Genomic DNA, 25,437 nt, shown 5'->3' with positions numbered 1-25,437 from the left:
GGGCTGTAATTGCGTTTTATATGTTGCATTTGGCAGTGGGAACAATCTGAATTTGAAGAAGAAAGAGCAGGGCAGAGTTAGAGAGATCAAGACCCAAACCTGGGTGTGAAAGCAGGTGTTGAAAACAGTAGACTCAATCTGGATTTCTTTACCCCAAATAAAAATGATTATAGTAATTTTTCCCCTTTCCTCTTTATATATATGTATATAAAGGCATTATTCAATGGTATGCCTGGCTCAGTCAGAACAGCATACAGTATTTGATCTCTGGGTCATGCTGGGTGTAATGATTACTAAAATGAATGGATGGATGGATGGATGGATGAAGTAATTTTAAAAACTTGGTATTCAAAAGCCAACTCAAAAATCTATTCTTTGGGGAGCCTGGGTGCTCAGTCAATTAAGCATGGGACTCTTGGTTCCTGCTGGGGTCATGATCTCAGGGTTGGTGGTGGGATCAAGCCCCTCCAGGAGCCCTGTGTGGGGCTCTGGGATGAATGGGAGTCTACTTGAAGGTCTTCCTCTCCCTCAGCCCCTCCCCCTACATGCTGTCTCTCATATAAATAAATCTTTTTTTTTTAAAGCTATATATCACAGAGCTATTTAATCAAATTTTATTGGGTATAAAGTCTAATTTAGACAAAGGAGAATATGCAGTGCATTTGTTTAAAAAACATGTATTTTGAGTAATCCTAAAATTTGACTGTTTTTGTGATATGTGTTATATAAGTATTGTGTGTGTGTGTGTGTGTGTGTGTGTGTGTGTGTATGGAAAATTAATGTTCAATACCTATTTAGTAATCATTTGAATTTGCTTATCTTTGTAAAAAGGAAATATACAAAGCTAAATATACAAGGAATTTGTGAAAGAGGTAAATATCTTCAGATATAAAAGTCTCAAATATGGGGGGAGGAGTCAAGATGGCGGAGAAGTAGCAGGCTGAGACTACTTCAGGTAGCGGGAGATCAGCTAGATAGCTTATCTAAAGATTACAAACACCTACAAATCCAACGGGAGATCGAAGAGAAGAAGAACAGCAACTCTAGAAACAGAAAATCAACCACTTTCTGCAAGGTAGGACTGGCAGAGAAGTGAATCCAAAGCGACGGGAAGATAGACCGCGGGGGGAGGGGCTGGCTCCCGGCGAGCAGCGGAGCAACGGAGCACAAATCGGGACTTTTAAAAATCTGTTCCGCTGAGGGACATCGCTCCAGAGGCTTAACCGGGGTGAAGCCCATGTGGGGTCAGCGTGGCCTCAGGTCCCGCAGGGTCACAGAAGGATCGGGGGTGTGTGAGTGTCGCAGAGCTTACTGGTATTAGAACCGGGAAGCCGGCTACAGAGACAGAGCCGAGGAGTGACTCTCAGCTCGGGGTTACCTTGAACCGGTCACAGGCTCAGTCAGCTCGGAGCGCGGCCAGAGGCCAGGGTGGCGGGAGTCATTGGGCACTGTTCTCTGGGGGGGCACTGAGAAGAGGGGCCCTGGGCTCTCGGCTCCTCTGGGCCGGAGACAGGGAGGCCGCCATCTTCTTTCCCGCCATCCGGAACTCTATGGAAAGCGCTCAGGGAATAAAAGATCCCGAAAGCAAACCCGAGTGGATTACTCAGACCGGCCCCGGGTAAGGGCGGTGCAACTCAACCTGGGGCAAAGACGCTTGAGAATCACTACAACAGGCCCCTCCCCCAGAAGATCAGCAAGAAACCCAGCCAAGACCAAGTTCACCTACCAAGGAGTGTAGTTTCAATACCAAGGAGAGCGGCGGAATTCCAAAGGAGGAGAAGGCAAAGCACGGAACTCATGGCTTTCTCCCCATGATTCTTTAGCCTTACAGTTAAATTAATTTTTTTTTCTTTTCTTTTTCAATTTTTTTTCTTCTTCTGCTAAATTTTTTTAACTTTTACCCTTTTCTTTTTTAACATTTTTTAACTAGTTTATCTAATATATATATTTTTTTTTCCTTTTTATACTTTTACTTTATTGGTTTTCTTTTTAAAATTTTTTTTTCTTTCTTTCTGAACCTCTTTTTATCCCCTTTCTCCCCCCGCCACGATTTGGGATCTCTTCTGATATGGCTAAAGCATATTTTCCTGGGGTTGTTGCCACCCTTTCAGTATTTTACTTGCTCCTTCATATACTCTTATCTGGACAAAATGACAAGGCAGAAAAATTCACCACAAAAAAAAGAACAAGAGGCAGTACCAAAGGCTAGGGACCTAATCAATACAGACATTGGTAATATGTCAGATCCAGAGTTCAGAATGACGATTCTCAAGGTTCTAGCCGGGCTCGAAAAAGGCATGGAAGATATTAGAGAAACCCTCTTGGGAGATATAAAAGCCCTTTCTGGAGAAATAAAAGAACTAAAATCGAACCAAATTGAAATAAAAAAAGCTATTAATGAGGTGCAAACAAAACTGGAGGCTCTGACGGCTAGGATAAATGAGGCAAAAGAAAGAATTAGCGATATAGAAGACCAAATGACAGAGAATAAAGAAGCTGAGCAAAAGAGGAACAAACAGCTACTGGACCATGAGGGGAGAATTCGAGAGATAAGTGACACCATAAGACGAAACAACATTAGAATAATTGGGATTCCAGAAGAAGAGGAAACAGAGAGGGGAGCAGAAGGTATATTGGAGAGAATTATTGGAGAGAATTTCCCCAATATGGCAAAGGGAACAAGCATCAAAATCCAGGAGGTTCAGAGAACGCCCCTCAAGATCAATAAGAATAGGTCCACACCCCGTCACCTAATAGTAAAATTGACAAATCTTAGTGACAAAGAGAAGATCCTGAAAGCAGCCCGGGAAAAGAAGTCTGTAACGTACAATGGTAAAAATATTAGATTGGCAGCAGACTTATCCACAGAGACCTGGCAGGCCAGAAAGAGCTGGCATGATATATTCAGAGTACTAAATGAGAAAAACATGCAGCCAAGAATACTATATCCAGCTCGGCTATCATTGAAAATAGAAGGAGAGATTAAAAGCTTCCAGGACAACAAAAACTGAAAGAATTTGCAAATACCAAACCAGCTCTACAGGAAATATTGAAAGGGGTCCTCTAAGCAAAGAGAGACCCTAAAAGAAGTAGATCAGAAAGAAACAGAGACAATATACAATAACAGTCACCTTACAGGCAATACAATGACACTAAATTCATATCTCTCAATACTTACCCTGAATGTTAATGGGCTAAATGCCCCAATCAAAAGACAAGGGTATCAAAATGGATAAAAAAACAAAACCCATCTATATGTTGCCTACAAGAAACTCATCTTAAACCTGAAGACACCTCCAGATTTAAAGTGAGGGGGTGGAAAAATAACTTACCATGCTAATGGACATCAGAAGAAAGAAGGAGTGGCAATCCTTATATCAGATCAATTAGATTTTAAGCCAAAGACTACAATAAGAGATGAGGAAGGACACTATATCATACTCAAAGGAACTATCCAACAAGAAGATCTAACAATTTTAAATATCTATGCCCCTAACGTGGGAGCAGCCAACTATATAAACCAATTAATAACAAAATCAAAGAAACACATCGACAATAATACAATAATAGTAGGGGACTTTAACACTCCCCTCACTGAAATGGACAGATCATCCAAGCAAAAGATCAACAAGGAAATCAAGGCCTTAAATGACACACTGGACCAGATGGCCATCACAGATATATTCAGAACATTTCATCCCAAAGCAACAGAATACACATTCTTCTCTAGTGCACATGGAACATTCTCCAGAATAGATCACATTCTTGGTCCTAAATCAGGTCTCAACCGTTATCAAAAGATTGGAATCATTCCCTGCATATTTTCAGACCACAATGCTCTGAAGCTAGAACTCAATCACAAGAGGAAATGTGGAAAGAACCCAAATACATAGAGACTAAACAGCATCCTTCTAAAGAATGAAAGGGTCAACCAGGAAATTAAAGAAGAATTGAAAAAATTCATGGAAACAAATGATAATGAAAACACAACGGTTCAAAATCTGTGGGACACAACAAAGGCAGTCCTGAGAGGAAAATATATAGCGGTACAAGCCTTTCTCAAGAAACAAGAAAGGTCTCAGGTACACAACCTAACCCTACACCTAAAGGAGCTGGAGAAAGAACAAGAAAGAAACCCTAAACCCAGCAGGAGAAGAGAAATCATAAAGATCAGAGCAGAAATCAATGAAATAGAAACCAAAAAAAACAATAGAACAAATCAACGAAACTAGGAGCTGGTTCTTTGAAAGAATTAATAAGATTGATAAACCCCTGGCCAGACTTATCAAAAAGAAAAGAGAAAGGACCCAAATAAATAAAATCATGAATGAAAGAGGAGAGATCACAACGAACACCAAAGAAATACAGACAATTATAAGAACATACTATGAGCAACTCTACGCCAACAAATTTGACAATCTGGAAGAAATGGATGCATTCCTAGAGACATATAAACTACCACAACTGAACCAGGAAGAAATAGAAAGCCTCAACAGACCCATAACCAGTAAGGAGATTGAAACAGTCATCAAAAATCTCCAAACAAACAAAAGCCCAGGGCCAGATGGCTTCCTGGGGGAATTCTACCAAACTTTTAAAGAACTAATTCCTATTCTCCTGAAACTGTTCCAAAAAATAGAAGTGGAAGGAAAACTTCCAAACTCATTTTATGAGGCCAGCATCACCTTGATCCCAAAACCAGACAAGGATCCCATCAAAAAAGAGAACTACAGACTAATATCCTTGATGAACACAGATGCAAAAATTCTCGCCAAAATACTAGCCAATAGGATTCAACAGTACATTAAAAGGATTATTCACCACGACCAAGTTGGATTTATTCCAGGGCTGCAGGGCTGGTTCAACATCTGCAAATCAATCAATGTGATACAACACATTAATAAAAGAAAGAACAAGAACCATATGATACTCTCCATAGATGCTGAAAAAGCATTTGACAAAGTACAGCATCCCTTCCTGATCAAAACTCTTCAAAGTGTAGGGATAGAGGGCACATACCTCAATATTATCAAAGCCATCTATGAAAAACCCACTGCAAATATCATTTTCAATGGAGAAAAACTGAAAGCTTTTCCGCTAAGGTCAGGAACACGGCAGGGATGTCCGTTATCACCACTGCTATTCAACATAGTACTAGAAGTCCTAGCCTCACTTCAATTAATAAGTCTCCAACTTAATTTTTAGATGTTGAAATGTAAATCAGATACTGTAAGTCTTCTATAAAAACACTCAAAATTTATTTAATTCATTCTATGAATATCAATTTAGAACCTACACTTTAAAACACCCTTTCTAGTGCTGGGGATATGGAAAAACTTTCCTCTGTTCATTACAGAAATACACAAAAGATACAAAAGTATTATAAACTATAATGTAATTTAAGGTCTTCAAATATTCATAAGTGTTATGAAATGCTATAAAGAAAAAGCATGGAGACAGAGAGTGAAGGAGATGGTCAGTGATGGAGGAAAGAAGGTGACATTTGAGAGAAACCTGCATGAAGTAAAAGGGCAGCTGGTTAGGTCATACTTCTCATTACATTTTTGGATACATTCCAGAATGCCTTGTATGATCTGGCATTCAGCTGTACAGCCTCTATTTTTTCAATTATGCTCTTACCCACTATGCCACAGGATCATTGTCATCTTTTAAGTTCTAGGAGACAGCAAGGTCTTCATGGACCTTTGCAAACAATCGTAATTTTGTCCCAGACACTCTTCTCTTTGCATTGCTGTCTCTTGTCCTCCTTCAATGCTCCCCAGCTCTGAAGGGTCTTCCCTGACAATTCTTTTCTTTTCTTTTTTTTTTTTTTTAAGATTTTATTTATTTGAGAGATAGAATGAGAGGAGATAGCATGAGAGGGGAGAGGTCAGAGGGAGAAGCAAAGGCCCCGCTGAGCAGGGAACCCATTGTGGGATTAGATCCTGGGACTCTAGGATCACAACCTCAGCTGAAGGCAGTTGCTTAACCAACTGAGCCACCCAGGTGTCCCTTCCCTGACAATTCTAAGCAGGCTCCCTTTTATTCCAACCAGAGTGTTTCTTTCAAGTTGTGACTGTTAATTTTTGCATTTACTCTTCTATTTTTCTGTTTAAATCCCTAGCTGGAAGCTTCCTAAAGGCAGGAAATTAGTCTTTTTTTTTTAATTGACTCTATTGTAGACCAGCTTTCTAATCAGTGAAAGTGTAGGATTCCCTGGGATAAGTTCAGAATTTATAATATTGGTGCTCTTCTGGTCACTCTAAGATATATAACATTTTATATGGTTGCTCTTGTATGGTAGAGAACATCACAGACTGAGAGTTTATAAAGAGGTTGTAAGCAAAAAAAAGAAAAAAGATAGCTACCCCATCCTGTATCTGCAGATTTTGCTCTGTCTGCTATCTTTTCCCCTGGTATCATGCAATGTGATTGGTTATGCTGTTAGGTTAGGTCAGGAAGAGGCTGAAATGCAAGCAATATTTGTAATGCGGAGCAAAGAGATTACCCAGAATTGTGCACTTTGATAATATGTGCATCATACATGACTCTGGTTGTTGAGAATGACCAGATTCTCCAAGTGACTCTCCTCCACATTGGTTAAAGGTGTCCAGAAGCTAAACTACCTATAATGTTAAGAGCAAGTACTGGATACATAGGAACAAAACTGCACTCCTTTCTCCTCACTAGCTAGCTGCAGCTGTCGTCGAGGTGATGGGAAGCTGGGGCAGGAAACAATGTCCCAGAATGGTAACTGTGATTCTCATAACTCTGAGGCTGTCATTAAGATAACCTTCTACTCTGCAGTAAGATATCTCAGGGGCAGAAAGTAAAAGCTCACAGCTCTCTCCAGGTCTCTTTTCAGTCTCTCTTGGCAGAAGTCTATTCTGAATTCTTAGAAACATCTGCTGATGGCTTCTGATGACTAATATCAGCAGGGAGTCTCCGCAAGGATATTCCAAGTTCTGAAATGTGTGAGAGCATGTGTTAGCTGCACAGCAGAAACCCAAGCTCAAATGCTGGTGGTGGAGGCATGATGCACCATCACACTCAGAATACAGTGGTGTGCTGTGGTGATGGTGTGGTGAGGTGTTGGTGTGGTGGGCTGTGGCATGGCATTATGTGGTGATGGTTTAGTGTGCTGGGGTGTGCTGTGGTGTGGTGTGATGTGGTGTGGTGTTGGTGTGGTTGGTTGTGGCATGGCATCGTGTGGTGATGGTGTGGTGTGCTGTGGTGTGGTGTGGTGTGGTGATGGTGGTGATATCAGTTGTAGTAGTAGCAGTAATAATATTATTATCAACATTTTATAAACATTCTTTATTCAAGACTATTCTAGGTGTACTGCATGTATGACCTCAGAATCCTTCCAAGAGCCCCATGAGAAAGGCAGTATTATTTTTATTTTACTACTGAGAAAACATAAGCCCAGATAAGTTTTTGGTCCTGATCTGTGATTCATTAAACCATTATACAGAATGTATATTTTATATACATAGGCATCTTTTGTATTTGTATATTAGAATAGGAGAAAATGTTAGCATTAAGGATGGAAAATATAGAAATGAAGTAAAATAATCACTTATTTTTATTCTAAACTGTGCAATAAGGGATGCATGAGCTTCAAGAGAAAGTAAAACCCTGAAAGTCAATAATTAGTGGAAATACTTCTTTGTGGAAAAAAAAAACAAGTGTGTTGCTTCAGTCTTCAAGATGTTAAAATTGGGACGCCTGGGTGGCTCAGTTGGTTAAGCCGCTGCCTTCAGCTCAGGTCATGATCCCAGCGTCTTGGGATCGAGTCCCACATCGGGCTCCTTGTTCTGTGGGGAGCCTGCTTCTCCCTCTGCCTCCGCCTGCCACTCTGTCTGCCTGTGCTCGCTCTCTCTCTCTGACAAATAAATAAATAAATAAATAATCTTAAAAAAAAAAAAAAAGATGTTAAAATGAAGTTACACCTAACTTTAGTAAAACTGCAGTCTAGTATATCAGTCATGTAATTACAGAATTAACTAAAATGCATGTGACAAAGAAATGAGTTATTCAAATGTAATTTTAAGAATAAGAGAAATATAATGTTTCCTAGAATAAATAGATAGCTTATCCAAAGAAGAGAGATTTTAAGGTCTGGTCCTGTATACTTCTTCATGCACAAAAATATACATCAGGAAAAATAATGGTTTTTACAAAAAAACACAGATTTTAAAGAGTTATAACTTTTACAACTAAAAAGAGATACGATCTTAAAAACTATGCTATATTAAGACTTGTTTAAAATTACTAAAAAATAATACATACACTATGAATAAACTCAGCTTAAGTATTTTTAAAGCCAGTACAGTATCTCGCATACAGCAAATTATAACTATTTAAAAATTACTTCACTTAAGAAAAATAATAATTCATTATATTACTGCATTTAGGTGATTTTGATAAAATAAAATTGCAAACAATATTTGCTAACACAGATAGATATTTACACAAGCTATTTGACAACAAATATGTGTTAAATATTTGTCTCAGACAGGTTTCTAAGCTAACTCATAACCATCCCTCCCTTTCTCAGTATTATGGACAAACACTGCTCATTCCAGAACTCTCACTGGAGATGAATGATGATTAAAGGGCTGGCCCTTTAGTTAATAAATGTAAGAAGTTTGTGGTTTCATTTGAAGATGTTTTAATGTCTCTTTTCAACAAAAGATTCTTCTTATTTTCTATTTTACTGCCCTCTCCCTTTCTACCTGTATTTTTCACCATTAAAGACCATAATGTTTAGATGGTGAGTCTTAGAAGCAGGAAAGAAATTCCCTGTTTGAATAAAATACTGTATCTCTAAGTTACCTCAACTTGATACCCACTACACCTTTCTACACTAACAACTGAAGATGTACATCAGTGTTTCTATTCCTTATTTCCTATAATCCAAATATAATCCTGCTAGGGATAAAGAGTGAAAGGTGCGAAATAGGAATTTTAGAACTGAATGATATTTAAATCTGTCTATAGATAAAGGGATCCTTCTGGGAAGAAAAGGGTGACAAAGTGGGACAAAAATCAAAAAATTCAAATTTTGTCTTTCTTACTTTTCTATATCTTGAATACTAATTAGAGTAGCTCTCTTCAGCTGGATGAAGACACCATCCTTTAAAAACCCTCTGCTTGGGGTGCCTGGGTGGCTCAGTGGGTTAAGCCGCTGCCTTCAGCTCAGGTCATGATCTCAGGGTCCTGGGATCGAGTCCCGCATCGGGCTCTCTGCTCATCGGAGAACCTGCTTCCTCCTCCTCTCTCTCTCTCTCTCTCTGCCTGCCTCTCTGCCTACTTGTGATCTCTCTCTGTGAAATAAATAAATAAAATCTTTAAAATAAATAAATAAATAAATAAATAAATAAATAAAAATAAAAATAAAAACCCTCTACTCTCCAATTTCTTTGCCCTTCTTCATTCCCACCTGTGGCAGACAGAATAATAACCTCCCAATGGCATCGTGCCTTAATCCAGGAAATTTGTGAATCAACTTCTTTACATGTTGAAAAGGGACTTGCCGATGTGGTTAAGTTTAAGGACTCTGCGAGAGAAAATTTATCTTAGATTACCCAAGTAGGCCCAATCTAATCACACAAGTCCTTAAAAATAGAGGAAGAAGGCAGAAGAGTGTGCCAGAGAAATGTTATATCAGAAGGACTAGACATCTTTGCTGAATCTGAAGATGGAGGAAGGGAGCCGGGAATGACTCCTCACTGAGAATAAGCAAAACAACTGGGCACCTTGACCCTACAACCACAAGGAATTGAATTCTTCCAACAACAAAATAAACAGGAAAGTTCCCTAGAACTTCCAGGAAGAAACAGAGCTTGCTGACACCTTAATTTTATTGTAATGAGACCTGTACTGAACTTCTGACCCCCAGAACTGTAAGGTAACAACTGTGGGTTGTTCTAAGCCACAAAGCTTATGGAAATTTGTTACAGCAGCAATAGAACCATCACCATCATATCATCCAGCCATCATAACTCTTATAAGTACTTTTTAATGTGGCCACTCACTTACCCTTCAAATTTAAAGAAGTCACTTAAGTTCTCTAAACTTGCTTTTGTACATAAAAACTAGACATAATAATGGCAATTACTTCATATAGTCGTTGGAGAATTAAGTGAGATGATACATAATACCATATTAATTTTGTAACAGAAGTTGTCATACATTTCCCAAACATTGTGTTACCCTTTCTTCCGTGGTAGTAGTATTTCTAGCTTGTACCAAGTTACTCTAAATAAAGCTTGTACTTTCCATCTTCTTTGCAGCTGTGTATGATCATGCTGTTAAGTTACAGTCAAAGTGTGTGTGTGTGTGTGTGTGTGTGTTGTAGCAGGTTTTCAGAACCTCTCTTAAGAAATAGCTTGCATGTAGGGGTGCCTGGGTGGCTCAGTGGGTTAAAGCCTCTGTCTTCCGCTCAGGTCATGATCTCAGGGTCCTGGAATCGAGCCCCACATCGGGCTCTCTGCTTGGTGGCAAGCCTGTTTCCTCCTCTCTCTGCCTGACTCTCTGCCTACTTGTGATCTCTGTCTGTCAAATAAATAAATAAAATCTTAAAAAAACAGTGCCATTCCTTTAAAAAAAATAGCATTTGCAATTTGCAATTTGCATTTGTCCTTGTCCTTCATCTTTCTTCTTCTTTATCACTTCCCCCATCCTGCTTCCTGGAATGTGTGAAACACCATGCTGGAGCTTAAGACACAATTCTGGATCTTGAAGGCAAGAGCTACATCCTGGGAATGGTAGAGTAGTAATTAGCCTAAGTCCTTGAGGAATTCCCAGAGCAGAGCAACCATGACTTACAGACCACATACATATCCTGTTCAATTCTCTCATTGGAGGTTTTCTGTCACTGACAGCCTGACAGCCAAACCTAATCTTAACTAAGACTGTATATTCACGTACTTCTAATTAAGGATTTCTTTGTCCAGTCTCCTATTTTCTTCTCTTATGCCAACCCCCAAAAGACTTTACTTGGCTGCATCAAGCATACTAATTATCACTATTTATGTGACTCACTTAATATTTATGCTTAATTATCATGTAGCACAGCTCTCATTATGCATATCGTTCAAAAATAATTATAATATTGAGGTTAAAGTGTTAGGGACACCCAACAGTTAGCAGTGGGAGGAGGAGTAAAAAAAAAAATAAATAACGAAATAAAACCACTTTGTATTTTGCATACTTTGTCTCCTTTTTTCAGAAGACTCATGAGAAGTTCCAAGGAAGAGCTACCAAGTATAAAGAAACCAGTGAGATTTTTGCCTAGAAATATTTAATCAGTTCTTTTAATAACTATCACATGATAGCTACAATACCAGAAGTTAAGGATGCAAAGATTCAATTTTTTTTAATTAAGGAAACTAAGGAAAACAGATGGGTATAAACAGATAATTATAATATAATATGACGACTGATGACCAATATGCAGAGTAGGATCCTAAGTCAATCTGGTGGGAAGACGGGAAAGTGTTCCATGAAAAGTGAAACATTAGTTGAGGGCTAAAGAATGGCCAGGAATAAACCCTGTCAGGAGTTAGGGAGGTGCAAACAGAGTAGGGAAGTATAGAGAGCAACGTGTCCCCCAAACTAGAGGGGTCTGGTAACATACTGGTGGAGAGTGTTGGGGCAGCAGCCTTGAGAGATAAGACAAGTTCAGGTTGTTGATGGATTCATCCATGAAGCTGCATGGATCTGTTTAAATATTTTACCAAGAAAAGAGAAATCATTTCATTTTAGAATAAAATTTTACACTGGATTTATTGATAGATTTAGAACGGTAAGAAAATGAGACAAAAATACACTATTTGGGAAGTGACTGATAATCCATAGAAGAAAAAATAACAACTTGAGTGAAAGTTAAGCGACTTTGAGACCTATTAGTGAGCTGGACTTTGTATTTAGATGTGTGCAGGAAGAGAAGAAGAATACAGAATACAAAAAATATAGTTAAATTCAGAACATGGAGGAAATTGAATTTAAAGGAGATGGCAGAAAAGATGAGTACTGGGAAAAGACTGAGAAAGGGAAAATTCAGTATATGACAGAATAAAGAAGCCAGGAGAAGAGAAAGTTTCAAGAAGCAGGAAGTAATCTATACTGTCAATTGTTCTATGGCTATATTTTTCTTTTTCACTTTACTAATTTGTTATTGTTTAAACTAAGTCTTTATATAAAATATAACATATTATTGAAATAGAATTTTTTGTTTAGTAGAAGGGGGGGATAACTGTGGTCCTCTATCCAGCAATAATCCTCTTAACATTGTGGAATATATCTTTTTTATTTTTTACTTATTGATACTTATTTGTAGATGCTTATTCATTATGCCTGTACTGAGTAATTCATTTTAAATAAAATATTTCAACTAAGTAAACCATTTGACAAGAGGATACATTTCATTGGTGAGGACATCGCCTTTGATAGTTCCCCTACTTCCAACACTAGGATACTCTACAAATGGGTAAACACAACCACTTTCCCTGGCTTGAGGAATCTTATAGTTGGTTTTCCCTGGTTTCCAGCCTATTATTGTATACCAAGATCTGCACTTTACTCTTAGGCTTTTTCTGAATCGTGACTTGATAGGGCTACCAACCTGGCTTTGATTTGTCCTGAACTGCTGCCTCAGGGTGGCTCTCACTGGCTCCTATTCAACAGTAGCACATACTGTCAGTGCTCCATCCAGATTCTTGTAAATGTTTCTTGTCCTTTCTGTCATCTGTTTGCTATACTCCTTATTCACTTACCTCTAAATGCCTAGAGATACAAGTCTTCAGGAGGCTTTCTTCAGTCTATGGGAACTGTTATGCCCACACATGAGCCCTGAAGGACCTGGCTAATCCTTAGCCCATGATTATGGGATGTAGAAGAAAGACAGACCAGCTCCTTTGTACCTAGTTGGAACAAACTAAGGTGTAATTTACACAGGCATGGGATCAGGCTGCAGCTTGAATTTTGCCTAAAATTTTACCCTCGTTTAACTTCTTTCCTATCCTGCTTCCCCCACTTCTCTAATAGTTTCCTGAGTATACTTTTTAAATACATCACTTGTATATAAATTCTTGTCTTCAGGCTCCTTTTTTGCAGAAAAGATAGCTGGAGTCTGCAGAAAAGTGACACTTCCCATATCTGGCTGAGGTCTCAGACCTGGCAACAAAGCTTGGCATGGGTCCCAAAACTCTGACTATTTGGCACAAAGAAACAGTTCTTGTAAGTGAGCAGGCTAAATGAAGTGGCAAAAGGCTAGCTGCAATGATGGAACAGTGACAATATGGAAAGGCTTCTGATGACAGTGTTATGGGTGGCAGTCAAGGGTATATTCTGATGCCTGAAGAGTTTATGAGGAGGAGGCTTGAATTTTTTTTTTTATGGTTCTAAACAAAAACCATGAATGGTTGTAGTGAATATATGAATAAAATATTTCATAATTTAGTTATTTTACTGCATTATTAAATAGACCCTTACTACTTATCATTTCTAAATAAACAGTATAATAGAATGACCTGCCTGGAAAGGGATAATATTCCCTATTAGAAAAGGTTGTCCTTCTTTTTTTTTTTTTTTAAGATTTTATTTATTTGACAGACAGAGATCATGAGTAGGCAGAGAGGCAGGCGGAGAGAGAGAGAGCAGGGAACCAGGCTCCCGGCTGAGCAGAGAGCCCGATGCGGGGCTCGATCCCAGGACCCTGAGATCATGACCTGAGCTGAAGGCAGAGGCTTAACCCACTGAGCCACTCAGGTGCTGCAGGTTGTCCTTCTTGACCTGTTTTAATTCCGGGGCAGGTGTCTATGAAAGGTAAAGGGAAAATTCCCATCTATCATGTCTCTTCAACAGAAACCAAATGCACGACATACGTAATCATATAATGTGTTATAGTGAAATTTTATCAGAACTATATGAAAATCCTAGTAAGAATGCTTTATGACAGTGCTTGAGAAAATAATATACAGGTATAAATACTACTTAATATGTCATAAATAGAGTTAATATTTATTTATAAAGCAGTATAATTGCCACCAAAATATTTGCTACTTGTTGCAAAATAATTTTAGACTATGTTCGATCAAAATGCCTAGTAATTTCTCACATACTCCATATGCATTACCTTTTCTTATCTTTTTGTTCTTTCATTTATACAACAAATGTTAACTGGGTATTGGGGAACCTGCTGGCTCAGTGGGTTAAAGCCTCTGCCTTTGGCTCAGGTCATGATCCCAGGGTCCTGGGATTGAGCCCTGCATTAGGCTCTCTGCTAGGTGGGGAGCCTGCTTCCCCCTCTCTCTCTGCTGGCCTCTCTGCTTACTTGTGATCTCTGTCTGTCAAATAAATAAATAAAATCTTTAAAAAAAAGAAGTTTAACTGGGTATCCACTATGAGCTAGATACTACTTATGCTTAAACACCCTTAATTACTCCATACAGCTCAACATATGTATTATGGTCTACTTGATGATGTCATCCACTTAAAATTTTCTTTGGAGTAAGAGATAGCATAAATAATATACATATATGATATGTTAAATTTATAAGATAATGTTCAGTGTAGAGAGTACTATTATTTATTGACTTATGTGATCCTCCAACATTCCTATGATACAGCAAGGCAAGGATAATTATCCATGCTTTGAAGAAGAGGAGACTGAGATTCAGGGATGCAAAATGACTTGCTCCAGAATTCAGGGCTTCTGACTCTTAGATCAAAACTCTGTCCATGTATCACTTTATATAAAAATATATTTTTATATAAAGAAATAAGACAGACTGGATAAAATGACAGGACCCATTCACATGCTGTCTACAAGAGATGCATTTTGAACCTAAAGATAAATCCATACTGAAAGTGAAGGGATGGAGAACCATCTCTCATGCCAACGGACCTCAAAAGAAAGCTGGGGTAGCAATTCTCATAACAGATAAATTAGATTTTAAGCTAAAGACTGTAGCCAGAGATACAGAAGGACACTACATAATTCTTAAAGGGTCTATCCACCAAGAAGATCTAACAATTGTAAATATTTATGCTCCCAACATGGGAACAGTCAACTCCACAAGCTAACTGTTAATCAAAATAAATAGTCATATTGATAAGAACAGATTAATTGTAAGGGATCTTCACACACCACTCTTAGCAATAGACAGATCATCTAAGCAGAAAATCAACAAAGAAACAAGAGCTTTAAATGACACATTGAACCAGATAGACCTCAGAGATCTATACAGAACATTCCACCCTAAAACAACAGAATACTCATTCTTCTTGAGCACACGTGGAACTTTCTCCAGAATAGACCATATACAGGATCACAACACAGATAACAACTGATACCAAAAGATTGAGATTATTCCCTGCATATTCTCAGGACATAATGCTTTGAAACTAGAACTCAATCACAAGAAAAAGTTTGGAAAGAATTCAAACACTTGGAAGCTAAAGACCATCCTGCTCTAGAATGTTTGGATCAACCAGGAAATCAAAGAAGAACTTAAAAAGTTCATGGAAACCAATGAGAATGAAGACACATCAGTCCAAAACCTACAGGATATGGCAAAATCAGTCCTAAGGAGGAAATACCTAGCCATCCAAACCTCACTCAAAAAACCCTGAAAAATCCCAAATACACCAGATTTCTTTACACCTTAAAGAACTGGAGAATCAACAATAAATTAAGCCAACCCCATGCACAAGAAGGGAAATTATTAAGATTAGAGCAGAGATCAACAAGGTAGAAACTAGAGATACAGTAGAACACATCAATGAAACTAGAAGCGGATTTTTGAAAGAATCCATAAGATTGATAAACCACTGGCCAAACTAATCCAAAATAAAAGAGAGGACCCAAATTAATAAAATTATGAATGAAAGGGGAGAGATCACAACTAACACCAAGGAAATAGACACAATCATCAGAAATTATTATCAACAGTTTTATGTCAATAAGTCAGGCAACCTAGAAGAAATGGATGCATTCCTAGAAACCTATAAACTTTTAAGATGGAAACAGGAAGAAACTGACAGCCTGAATAGACAAATATCTAGTAACAAGATTGAAGCAGTGATCAAAAACCTCCCCAAAAATGAGTCCAGGACCTGACAGATTCCCTGGGGAATTCTATCAAACATTCAAAGAAGAAATAATAGCTATTCTAAAGCTGTTTCAAAAAATAGAAACAGAAGGAAAACTTCCAGACTCTTTCTATGAAGCCAGCATTACCCTGATCCCCAAACTAGGCAAAGACCCCATAAAAAGGAGAATTTCAGGCCAATATCCCTGATTAATATGGATGCCAAAATTCTCAACACAATCCTAGCTAATAGGATCCAACAGTACATTAAAAAGATTATCCATGACCAGGTGGGATTTATCCCTGGGATGCAAGGGTGGTTCAACATTCGCAAATCAATTAATGTGACAGAAATCAGTAAGAGAAGAGAGAATAACCACATCATCCTCTCAACTGATGCAGAAAAAGCATTTGGCAAAATACAGCATCCTTTCCTGATTAAAACTCTTCAAAGTATAGGGATAGAGGGATCATTCCTCAACTTCATAAAATCCATCTGTGAAAAATCCACAATGAATATCATTCCCAATGGGGAAAAGCTGAGAGCCTTCTGAGATCAGAAACATGACAAGGATGCCCACTTTCACCAATGTTGTTCAACATAGTACTAGAAGTCCCTGCAACAGCAATCAGACAACAAATAGAAATAAAAGGTATTCACATTGGCAAAGAAGAAGTCAAACTCTCTCTCTTTACAGATGACATGATACTTTATGTGGAAAACCCAAAAGACTCCACCCCCAAGTTACTAGAAGTCATACAGCAATTTAGTAATGCAGCAGGATACAAAATAAATGCACAGAAATCAATTGCTTTCTTATACACTAACAATGAAACTATAGAAAGAGATATTAGAGAATCGATTCCATTTACTATAGCACCAAAACCCATAAGATACCTTGGAATAAACCTAACCAAAAGGTAAAGGATCTATGCTCAAGAAACTACAGAACACTCATGAAATAAGTTAAAGAAGACACAAAAAAGATGGGAAAACATTCCATGCTCACAGACTGGAAGAATAAACATTGTTAAAATGTCTATACTTTGCAGGGCAAGCTAAACTTTCAATGCCATCCTGATCAAAATACCACCAGCATTGTTCCACGTGCTGGAACAAATAATCCTAAAATTTGTATAAAACCAGAAAAGACCCTGAATCACTAAGGAAATATTGAAAAGAAAAACAAAGCTGAGGGTATCACATTGCCTGATTTCAAGCTTTATTACAAAGCTGTGATCACCAAGACAACATGATATTGGCATAAAGACAGACTCATAGACCAGTGGAACAGAGTCGAGAGCCCAAATATGGACCCTCAACTCTATAGTCAAATAATCTTTGACAAAGCAGGAAAAAAATCCAGTGGAACAAACACAGTCTCTTCAATAAATGGTACTGGAGAAATTGTACAGCTATGCATAGAGGAATGAAACTCGACCATTCTCTTACACCATATGCAAAGATAAACTCAAAATGTATGAAAGACCTCTACATGAGATAGGAATCCATCAAAATCCTAGAGAAGAACGTAAGCAGTAACCTCTCTGACATCAGCCACAGCAACTTCTTTCAAGACACATCTCCAAAGGCAAAGGAAACAAAAGCGAAAATGAACTTTTGGAACTTTATCAAGATAAAAAGCTTCTGCACAGCAAAGCAAATAGTTAACAAAACAAAGAGGCAACCAATGGAATGGGAGAAGATATTCACAAATGACACTACAAACAAAGAGCTGATATCCACAGTCTATAAAGAACTCCCAACACCCAAAACTTAACACCCAAACTCAACACCCAAAAAACAGATAATCATGTGAAAAAATAGGCAGAAGACATGAACAGACACTTCTCCAATGAAGATACACAAATGGCTAACAGACACATGAAAAAATATTCATCATTATTAACCATCAGGGAAATTCAAATCAAAACCACATTGAGATACCACCTTATACCAGTTAGAATGGCAAAGATTAACAAGATAGGAAAAACAAATGTTGGAGAGGCTGTGGAGAAAGGGGAACCCTCCTACACTGTTGGTGGGAATGCAATTGGCACAGCCACTTTGGGAAACAGTGTGAATATTCCTCAAAAAATTAAAAATGTAACTACCCTATGACCCTGAAATTGCACTACCAGGTATTTACCCCAAAGATACAGATGTAGTGGAAAGAAGGGTCATCTGTACCCCGATGTTCATAGCAGCAATGTCCACAATCACCAAACTGTGGAAAGAGCCAAGATACCCTTCAACAGATGAAAGGATAAAGAAGATGTGGTCCATATATACAATGGGATATTACTCAGACATCAGAAAGGATGCATACTCAACTTTTGTATCAACATGGATGGGACTGGAGGAGATCACGCTGAGTAAAATAAGCCAAGCCGAGAAAATCAGTTATCATGTGGTTTCACTTACTTGTGGCATATAAGGAATAACATAGAGCACATTTGGAGAAGGAAAGGAAAGTGAACTGGGGGAAATTGGAGGGGGAGACATACCTTGAGAGACTGTGGACTTTGAGAAACAAACTGAGGGTTTTAGAGGGGAAGGGAGTGGAGGATGGGTGAGCCTGGTGATGGGTGTTAAGGAGGGCATGGGGCACTGGGTGACTGGGTGTGGTACATAAACTATGAATCTTGGAACACTGAAAAAATAAAATTAAAACAAAAAGAAAAAGGAGAAATTACTTATAAAGAGGTCAAGAACATTTGGAATGTGTTCTTAAATATATTCACTTAAAATTATGCTAGTTGGGGTGTCTGGGTGGCTCAGTTGTTAAACATCTGCCTTCAGCTCAGGTCATGATCCCAGGGTCCTGGGATGGATCACAGGCATTGATTGAGCTTCTGCATTAGGCTCCCTGCTCAGCGGGAACCCTGCTTCTCCCTCTCCTTCTCCCCCTGCTTGTATTCCCCTCTTGCTGTCTCTCTCTCTGTCAAATAAAATCTTTAAAATTAATTAATTAATTAATTAAAAAAATAAAATAAAATAAAATCACACCAGTCCCTGAAACTTCACCGTTGTTATACCTAGGTTATAGTAAACAGTATTCTTTGAATCATAAGGTACAAATGTGAGCCAAATTTAGAAACAAGTTAAATATTCATAGTCCTGGGGGTGCCTGGGTGGCTTAGTCAGTTACACATTTGACTCTCGGTTTTAGGTCAGGTCATGATCTCAGGGTGGTCGGATCGAACCTCAAGTCTGGTTCTGAGCTCAATGTGGACCCAGCTTCAAATTCTCTCTCTCTCTCTCTGTCAAATAAATAAATAAAATATTTAAAAAAAATTCATAGTCCTAAAATAAAAATAATGTGCTTTTGGCTAGTGTTGCCTAACATTTTTTAAACCATAGTCAATGCACATTCTTCTGGTGACCAATTTTACTTCTGACATTTTAGACTTCTGCTAAACTAGAGAGAGCTGTAATCCAAAGTGAAGTCAACCTCCTGTGCCTGTCTTCATTCTCTCTGAACTGTATTCTTTTATGCTTGGTTAATTTAATCTTTTATTACTGATCTCCCCATGGATTTTGTTTTCTCAGTTGTGAGGTTTTCTGACATCCTGGAAACATCAGTATTATTCTTACAAATAGTCATCCCCACTAACCATCATCACCACTCATACTCCCTAAAGCAGAGGGTCAAATTCTCTGTGGTGATGTTCGATATTTTCCCTATATGATGTTAGCCACCAGCAATGTGTGGCTATCAAGAACTAGAAATATGGCTCATCTCAACTGAGAAGTCCCTTAAGTATTAAATACATTTTGGATTCCAAAGATTTATTTTTTTTTAAAGATTTTATTTATTTATTTGACAGACAGAGATCACAAGTAAGCAGAGAGGCAGGCAGAGAGAGAGAGGAGGAAGCAGGCTCCCCGCGGAGCAGAGAGCCCGATGTGGGGCTCGATCCCAGGACCCTGGTATCGTGACCTGAGCCGAAGGCAGAGGCTTTAACCCACTGAGCCACCCAGGTGCCCCGGATTCCAAAGATTTAAAATGAAAAAAATATATATAGTAAGTTATTTCATTAATGATTTTATTCTGATTACATGAAATTATAACATTGTGGTTAAATAAGATCCAGCATTAAAATTAATTTCATCTTTAAAAAATGTAGCTATTAGAAAATTTAAAATTCTATATATGACTCACATATTTTTAGTGGACAATACTGGTCTAGACAGCCCTGAAACAATTTTGCAGACATAGGTCAAAGCATTTTGATAACTACTTTCTCCTACAGTTTTAAATAGACATTTTTTTTTCTAAGTGTGAGTAGCTGCAAAGGATGCAAGTTCTATATTGTAATTTTACAAATACTCTAAATATAGTTTCCTTAAAATCTTACATTAGTCCATTTTGTTTTTAGAAAATATCTATTGCATAATTTTAAGTGCAGATACTGTAAAATCAATCAGACAAATTAGAAATTCTATGTGTTCAAAAAGTCAGACTACTCTATAATTCTATGTACTGTAAATTCTAGTTCTAGGATAGACAGAGATACAGAAAAATTCAAAGATAAGTGGGTAGACAGATGACAGATACATAATAAATACACGCATACATAAAGAGATATAGAGGAGGGACTTTAAGTTTGATGTTTAGAAGAAATAAGGTAATAGTTCCTTCAAATATTTCCTAGTGAATATATTTTTTGTTTTGTTCTAAAAGACTCTCCCCTCAGGAACTGTGTGTATGTGGAATTTTCTAGTCTGGATCTCTGGAATTTTATTTACACTCAAATAATGTAAAACGTCAGCTTGCAATGTAAAACTTTCAGCTGGGAAGATAATACATAACACTCTTTTGAAACTATGAAAGACAATCATGAAAAGGAAAGTGATAAAAGAGAACAAACAGATAGAAGAGGGTCTTCAAGCAGGACAGTATTAGAAAGCAGAATACATGAAAATGGTGTTCTGTCCCCACCTCTTCCCCCAAGAACACCCTGGGAATCGTTTGTGTACCCCAGAACACACATACATCAGATTGAAGACAAATGCACTAGACCAATTAAATCAAGGGAGATCATCCTTATACAAATTAAGGAGAAATTCAAGGCATAAAAGTATTTACTTCACATATGGAGCTAATGTCAAATGCATATCGTAATGCAAGAAGAACAATTAATTCAATGACCAGGCTAGTTTAAAGTGTTTGTTCTAATATTTTAACTTACTGTTCTGAGGAAGCCCTCAATTATGTTCATCATTGAAATTCTAAAATTAAAGGAAAAATTCCCTTATAGAAGCTTGGGGAAGGAGTATGAAGTGACCCTGAAAACATATATTACTTTAAGACTGTAATGCTCAGTCATTATACTTTATTTCTAGTAAGCTTAATGGCTATGTGTGTAAACTGACCAGTAAAAATGACTAATTTAATGTTATGTCACCTATAAATTAATTAATTGAATAATCAAAGATGGAAGACAATAGTACAGAGGGACATTTTATTCTGCATCAATACACAACTTAAATCTAACAAATAACTAAAGACAAGCATATTTCTTTTTTTTTTTTAACATACAGTGTATTATTTTCTTCAGGGACACAAGTCTGCGAATCATCAGTCTTTCTTAATGAGATGGAATTATTTGCCAATGACAGATGTCTTTTAAAATTATTCTACTTTGAGATAATTCATATTTTCTTATCTAGTCAGTAAAACAACTTTATGGTATGATATAATTACCTCTAATAGATGAAAAAGAAAAACTATTTCAGAGGATTCAAAAACCCTGTCTACAGCTGTATTACTAGTGAAAGGGATAAACCAGATTTGAAAACAGTTCCATTCAGTTTCATCCAGCTTCAAATCTCAAATTTTTTGCCACGAGTCATATACGTGTTTTGGATATTTAGAACACCATGATTGCTTTTAAAATTATCAAACATAGGGCACCTATGTGGCTCAGTCAGTTAAGTGTCTGCCTTTGGCTCTGGTCATGATCCTAGGGTCCTGGGATGGAGTACATTATCAGGCTCCCTGCTGAGCAAAAAACTTGCCTCTACCCTCTCCCTCTGCCACTTGTGCTCATTCTCTCTCTCTCTCTTGCTCACTCTAAAAAATAAATAAATAAAATATTTTAAAAATACGAATCATCAAACAGGGGCACCTGGGTGGCTCAGTAGGTTAAAGCCTCTGCCTTCGGCTCAGGTCATCATCCCAGGGTCCTGGGATCAAGCCCTACGTCAGGCTCTCTGCTCAGCGGGAAACCTTCTCTTCCTCTCTCTCTCTGCCTGCCTCTCTGCCTACTTGTGATCTCTGTCTGTTAAATAAATAAATAAAATCTTTAAAAAATCATCAAACATAAAGAAAACCTTGAACAATGGTATATGAAGAAAATTATAGGTATTGAAGTTAAGCATCTTGGTTCATTGAAGTTTACACCAACTAGGAAAGCTGTGTGCCAATGGTTCATGCCAGAAACTGACTTCCAAAATGAGTTTGTTTTTTTTTTTAAGATTTTATTTATTTACTTGAGAGAGAGAAGGGGATCCCAAACAGGGGGAGTGGCAGGGGGAGAGGGAGAAGCAGGCTCCCCATTGAGCAGGGAGCCCTACACAGGGCTGATCCCAGAACCCCAAGATCATGACCTGAGCAGAAGGCAGATACAACCAACTGAGCCACCCAGGTGCCCCCTCAAAAGAGTTCTGATCTAGGAATCCGTAGAAGCAAAACACAATTTTTCAAACTATGCTAAAACCCATTATAACATGCATCATGAAATCCATTTATTGAGGCATGACCAAGATTTTAAAAACAAATAGATCACAAAAGATTAGAATAAAAAGCAGAGAAGTGTATTCACATATTAAGGGAAAATGTTATTTTGTGGTACTGTGTGTGTATGTGAGTCAATTGGACCACAGTGTAAAAGTATAATTCTAACAATGGGTCACAGGTAAAAATGCTTGAAAGCCAATTTCTATAAGGATATCTTAAAAATAGAGGTAAACCAACAGATCAAAAATTAATGTCCTCAGTCAGCTACTTGATAAAAATAGCAAAGAAGTGAAAGTAATTATGTCTTCCTTAGAAAATTGGATTTTTTTTTTTTAGGAGAAAAAGAAGAGATAAAAGTTTGGCAGATTGGGTAAGATAAACAAGGAGAAATGTGACGACCTCTGTGAAACCTCAGGTGTCTCAATAAGTGAGAATGAATTAAACTTAGCAAAGCCGACGTTTTATAGAACAGAAGATAATTACCACACTTTGATGACAATTATAGGTAATTATCATGACACAAAAAGATTTCTATCTCAATGTAAGACTGATACAATGTGTTTGTTCCATACTATAATGAATTTACTTCCTGTTTATCTTGGTATAAGATACTTATACCTTCCTGTGAGATGTATCATTGTGAATAACACAGCTCTGACCTTTGCTGGCTATGTGGTCTTAAACAAGTTATTCAGCCTCTGTGTTAAGTGTAGACAGTAAAAGTACCTATTTCACAGCAGGAGTCTTATGAGGATTAAATAATTAATAAAAAGTGCTATCAATAGTATCTGGCATATTGCTAAGTGTTCAATAAATGTAACTTGGTTTTTCAAGTACTTCATGATTTTTTTAAAAATTTTCTCAACAACCCATGATTTGCACAGAGAGGATACATGACAAATAAATGTTTGGTGAATTGAACTAATGACACAAGTTGGGCGAGTAAAATTATTTCCTTTATGTAGTTGAAAGTTTAGATACAGTGATTTTTCCCAAGTTTACTCAGATGGTTTGGGACAGCATAAGCTTCTGATCTAATTCTTCTGATTCATAAATCAGGACTTTTCTATGAGGTAAGTGTCACTGACCCCTGAATTGATTTTTAAAACAGGTAGAACATATTTTATCTAATAACGATGAGTTAATGTGTTTTAAGTCCTTACTATATTAAGCCCTCTGTACTTATTACCTCATTTATTTCTCACAGCTCACTATGAAATGCATATTCTTAGTATCCACATTTTTATAGATAGAGAAACAGAATTACAGAGAGGTTAAATAACTTGATCAAAGGTGACAGTAAATTCTAAATCAGTATTTGAACTACAATCTAAACCAGTTTTATGTGCTCTACTATGAAACTTCCCTTAATTTAACCTAGGAAAGATATACAATCTGAGAGGAATTTTGATTCTGCCTGGTTAGGTCCTTCTTAAAAGGAGAAGAAGGAGAGAGAGAAGACAAGAAAACTTGCTAAGTTTTCATCTGTTCCTACACTTGTTCAGCATAATAATTTTATTCAAAGTATTGTGGGATATGCATGTTTAGATGTATTTCTCATTTCTAGTGAAACAGAAAGACAATCTAACCTTTTAAAATATCCACAATGTGGATCCTCAATTAGGACAGACCACATTAAAACCAACTTCTTATAATAAGGAATAGCTATATGACCTATGGTAATAGAGAAACAGTGAAACAAAAGTTAAGCTATATACCAAAACATGATGCATCTGAATGATAGGTCGAGAAGAAAAAATATGAAGTGAAAAGGCATGCTTCATGGCTTCTTTAAAAACAATAAAAACCAGAAAAAGAAATATGTACTTACAACTTCAAAAATATATCTCAGAAAACATTAATTTATGACTTGAATGTGTTGTTATTTATGTTAGTAATTGGGAGTAGAACTGTACTGTTTAAAATTTATTTTTTCCAAAATTCTCATATAGGTTTATGTTTAGAGAATAAGTAGAAAATACTGCAGAAATCAAACTTCAGTTATGAACTGTCTTTACTGCATTTTCCTCATGATCTCTTTGCCTTGGTCTTTATGATTATGCTTTTCTACCACAGCTGGTTTTCCCTTACCTTATTTGTATTCACTGCTGTGATGACCCAGACGCATTGCGCGTTACTGTCATACTGGAATGGGAAGTTGGGAGACGTAAAGGTGCCACTTGGTCCTTGAAGATTAGAGCCACACGTCTTCACTAAAAGAGAAATTGCATTTTAAAAGTGAGTCTATACTGCATGCAAAATTTTAGCAATAAAGTATTTTGCAAACAGACTTTAAATTAAAAATTGTATAATTATAACCACAGTGAAATGTATATTAGGGCATTATGCCCCTTATCAAAGTTAAGAGCATTTTTTATACCCTAAAGTTCACAAACTCAATATTTTCAACATTAATTGAAAATTAATTATGAATAACAGTGTGAGGCATTATAACTTATATTAGAGAGAGGTCTAGTTACGTAATACTGTGTTAACAAAAATCCACAAAGAGTAAGAAACAAAGCCATGGGTTAAGCAATCCAGATAGTATTTTATTTTTTAAATTATTTATCTATCTATCTATCTATCTA

At 37.2% G+C, this 25,437-nt stretch overlaps 1 protein-coding gene across 5 annotated transcripts in view; it reads right to left on the bottom strand.

Moving 5' to 3' along the window:
• Window positions 1-25,437, bottom strand: part of CSMD3 (CUB and Sushi multiple domains 3) — a 1,255,873-nt gene that overhangs the window by 603,575 nt on the left and 626,861 nt on the right. For all 5 annotated transcript variants that reach the window (XM_047727675.1, XM_047727671.1, XM_047727673.1 and 2 more), the window contains one exon: window positions 24,938-25,059. In XM_047727675.1, coding sequence (XP_047583631.1) covers window positions 24,938-25,059 — 122 coding nt within the window. The remainder of the gene's footprint in view (window positions 1-24,937; window positions 25,060-25,437) is intronic.

The sequence above is a fragment of the Lutra lutra genome, chromosome 4 (assembly GCF_902655055.1).
Source record: "Lutra lutra chromosome 4, mLutLut1.2, whole genome shotgun sequence".
Lineage (NCBI taxonomy): Eukaryota > Metazoa > Chordata > Mammalia > Carnivora > Mustelidae > Lutra > Lutra lutra.
The sequence above is the reverse complement of the archived record's forward strand: the minus strand, read 5'-3'. Positions and strand labels throughout refer to the sequence as shown.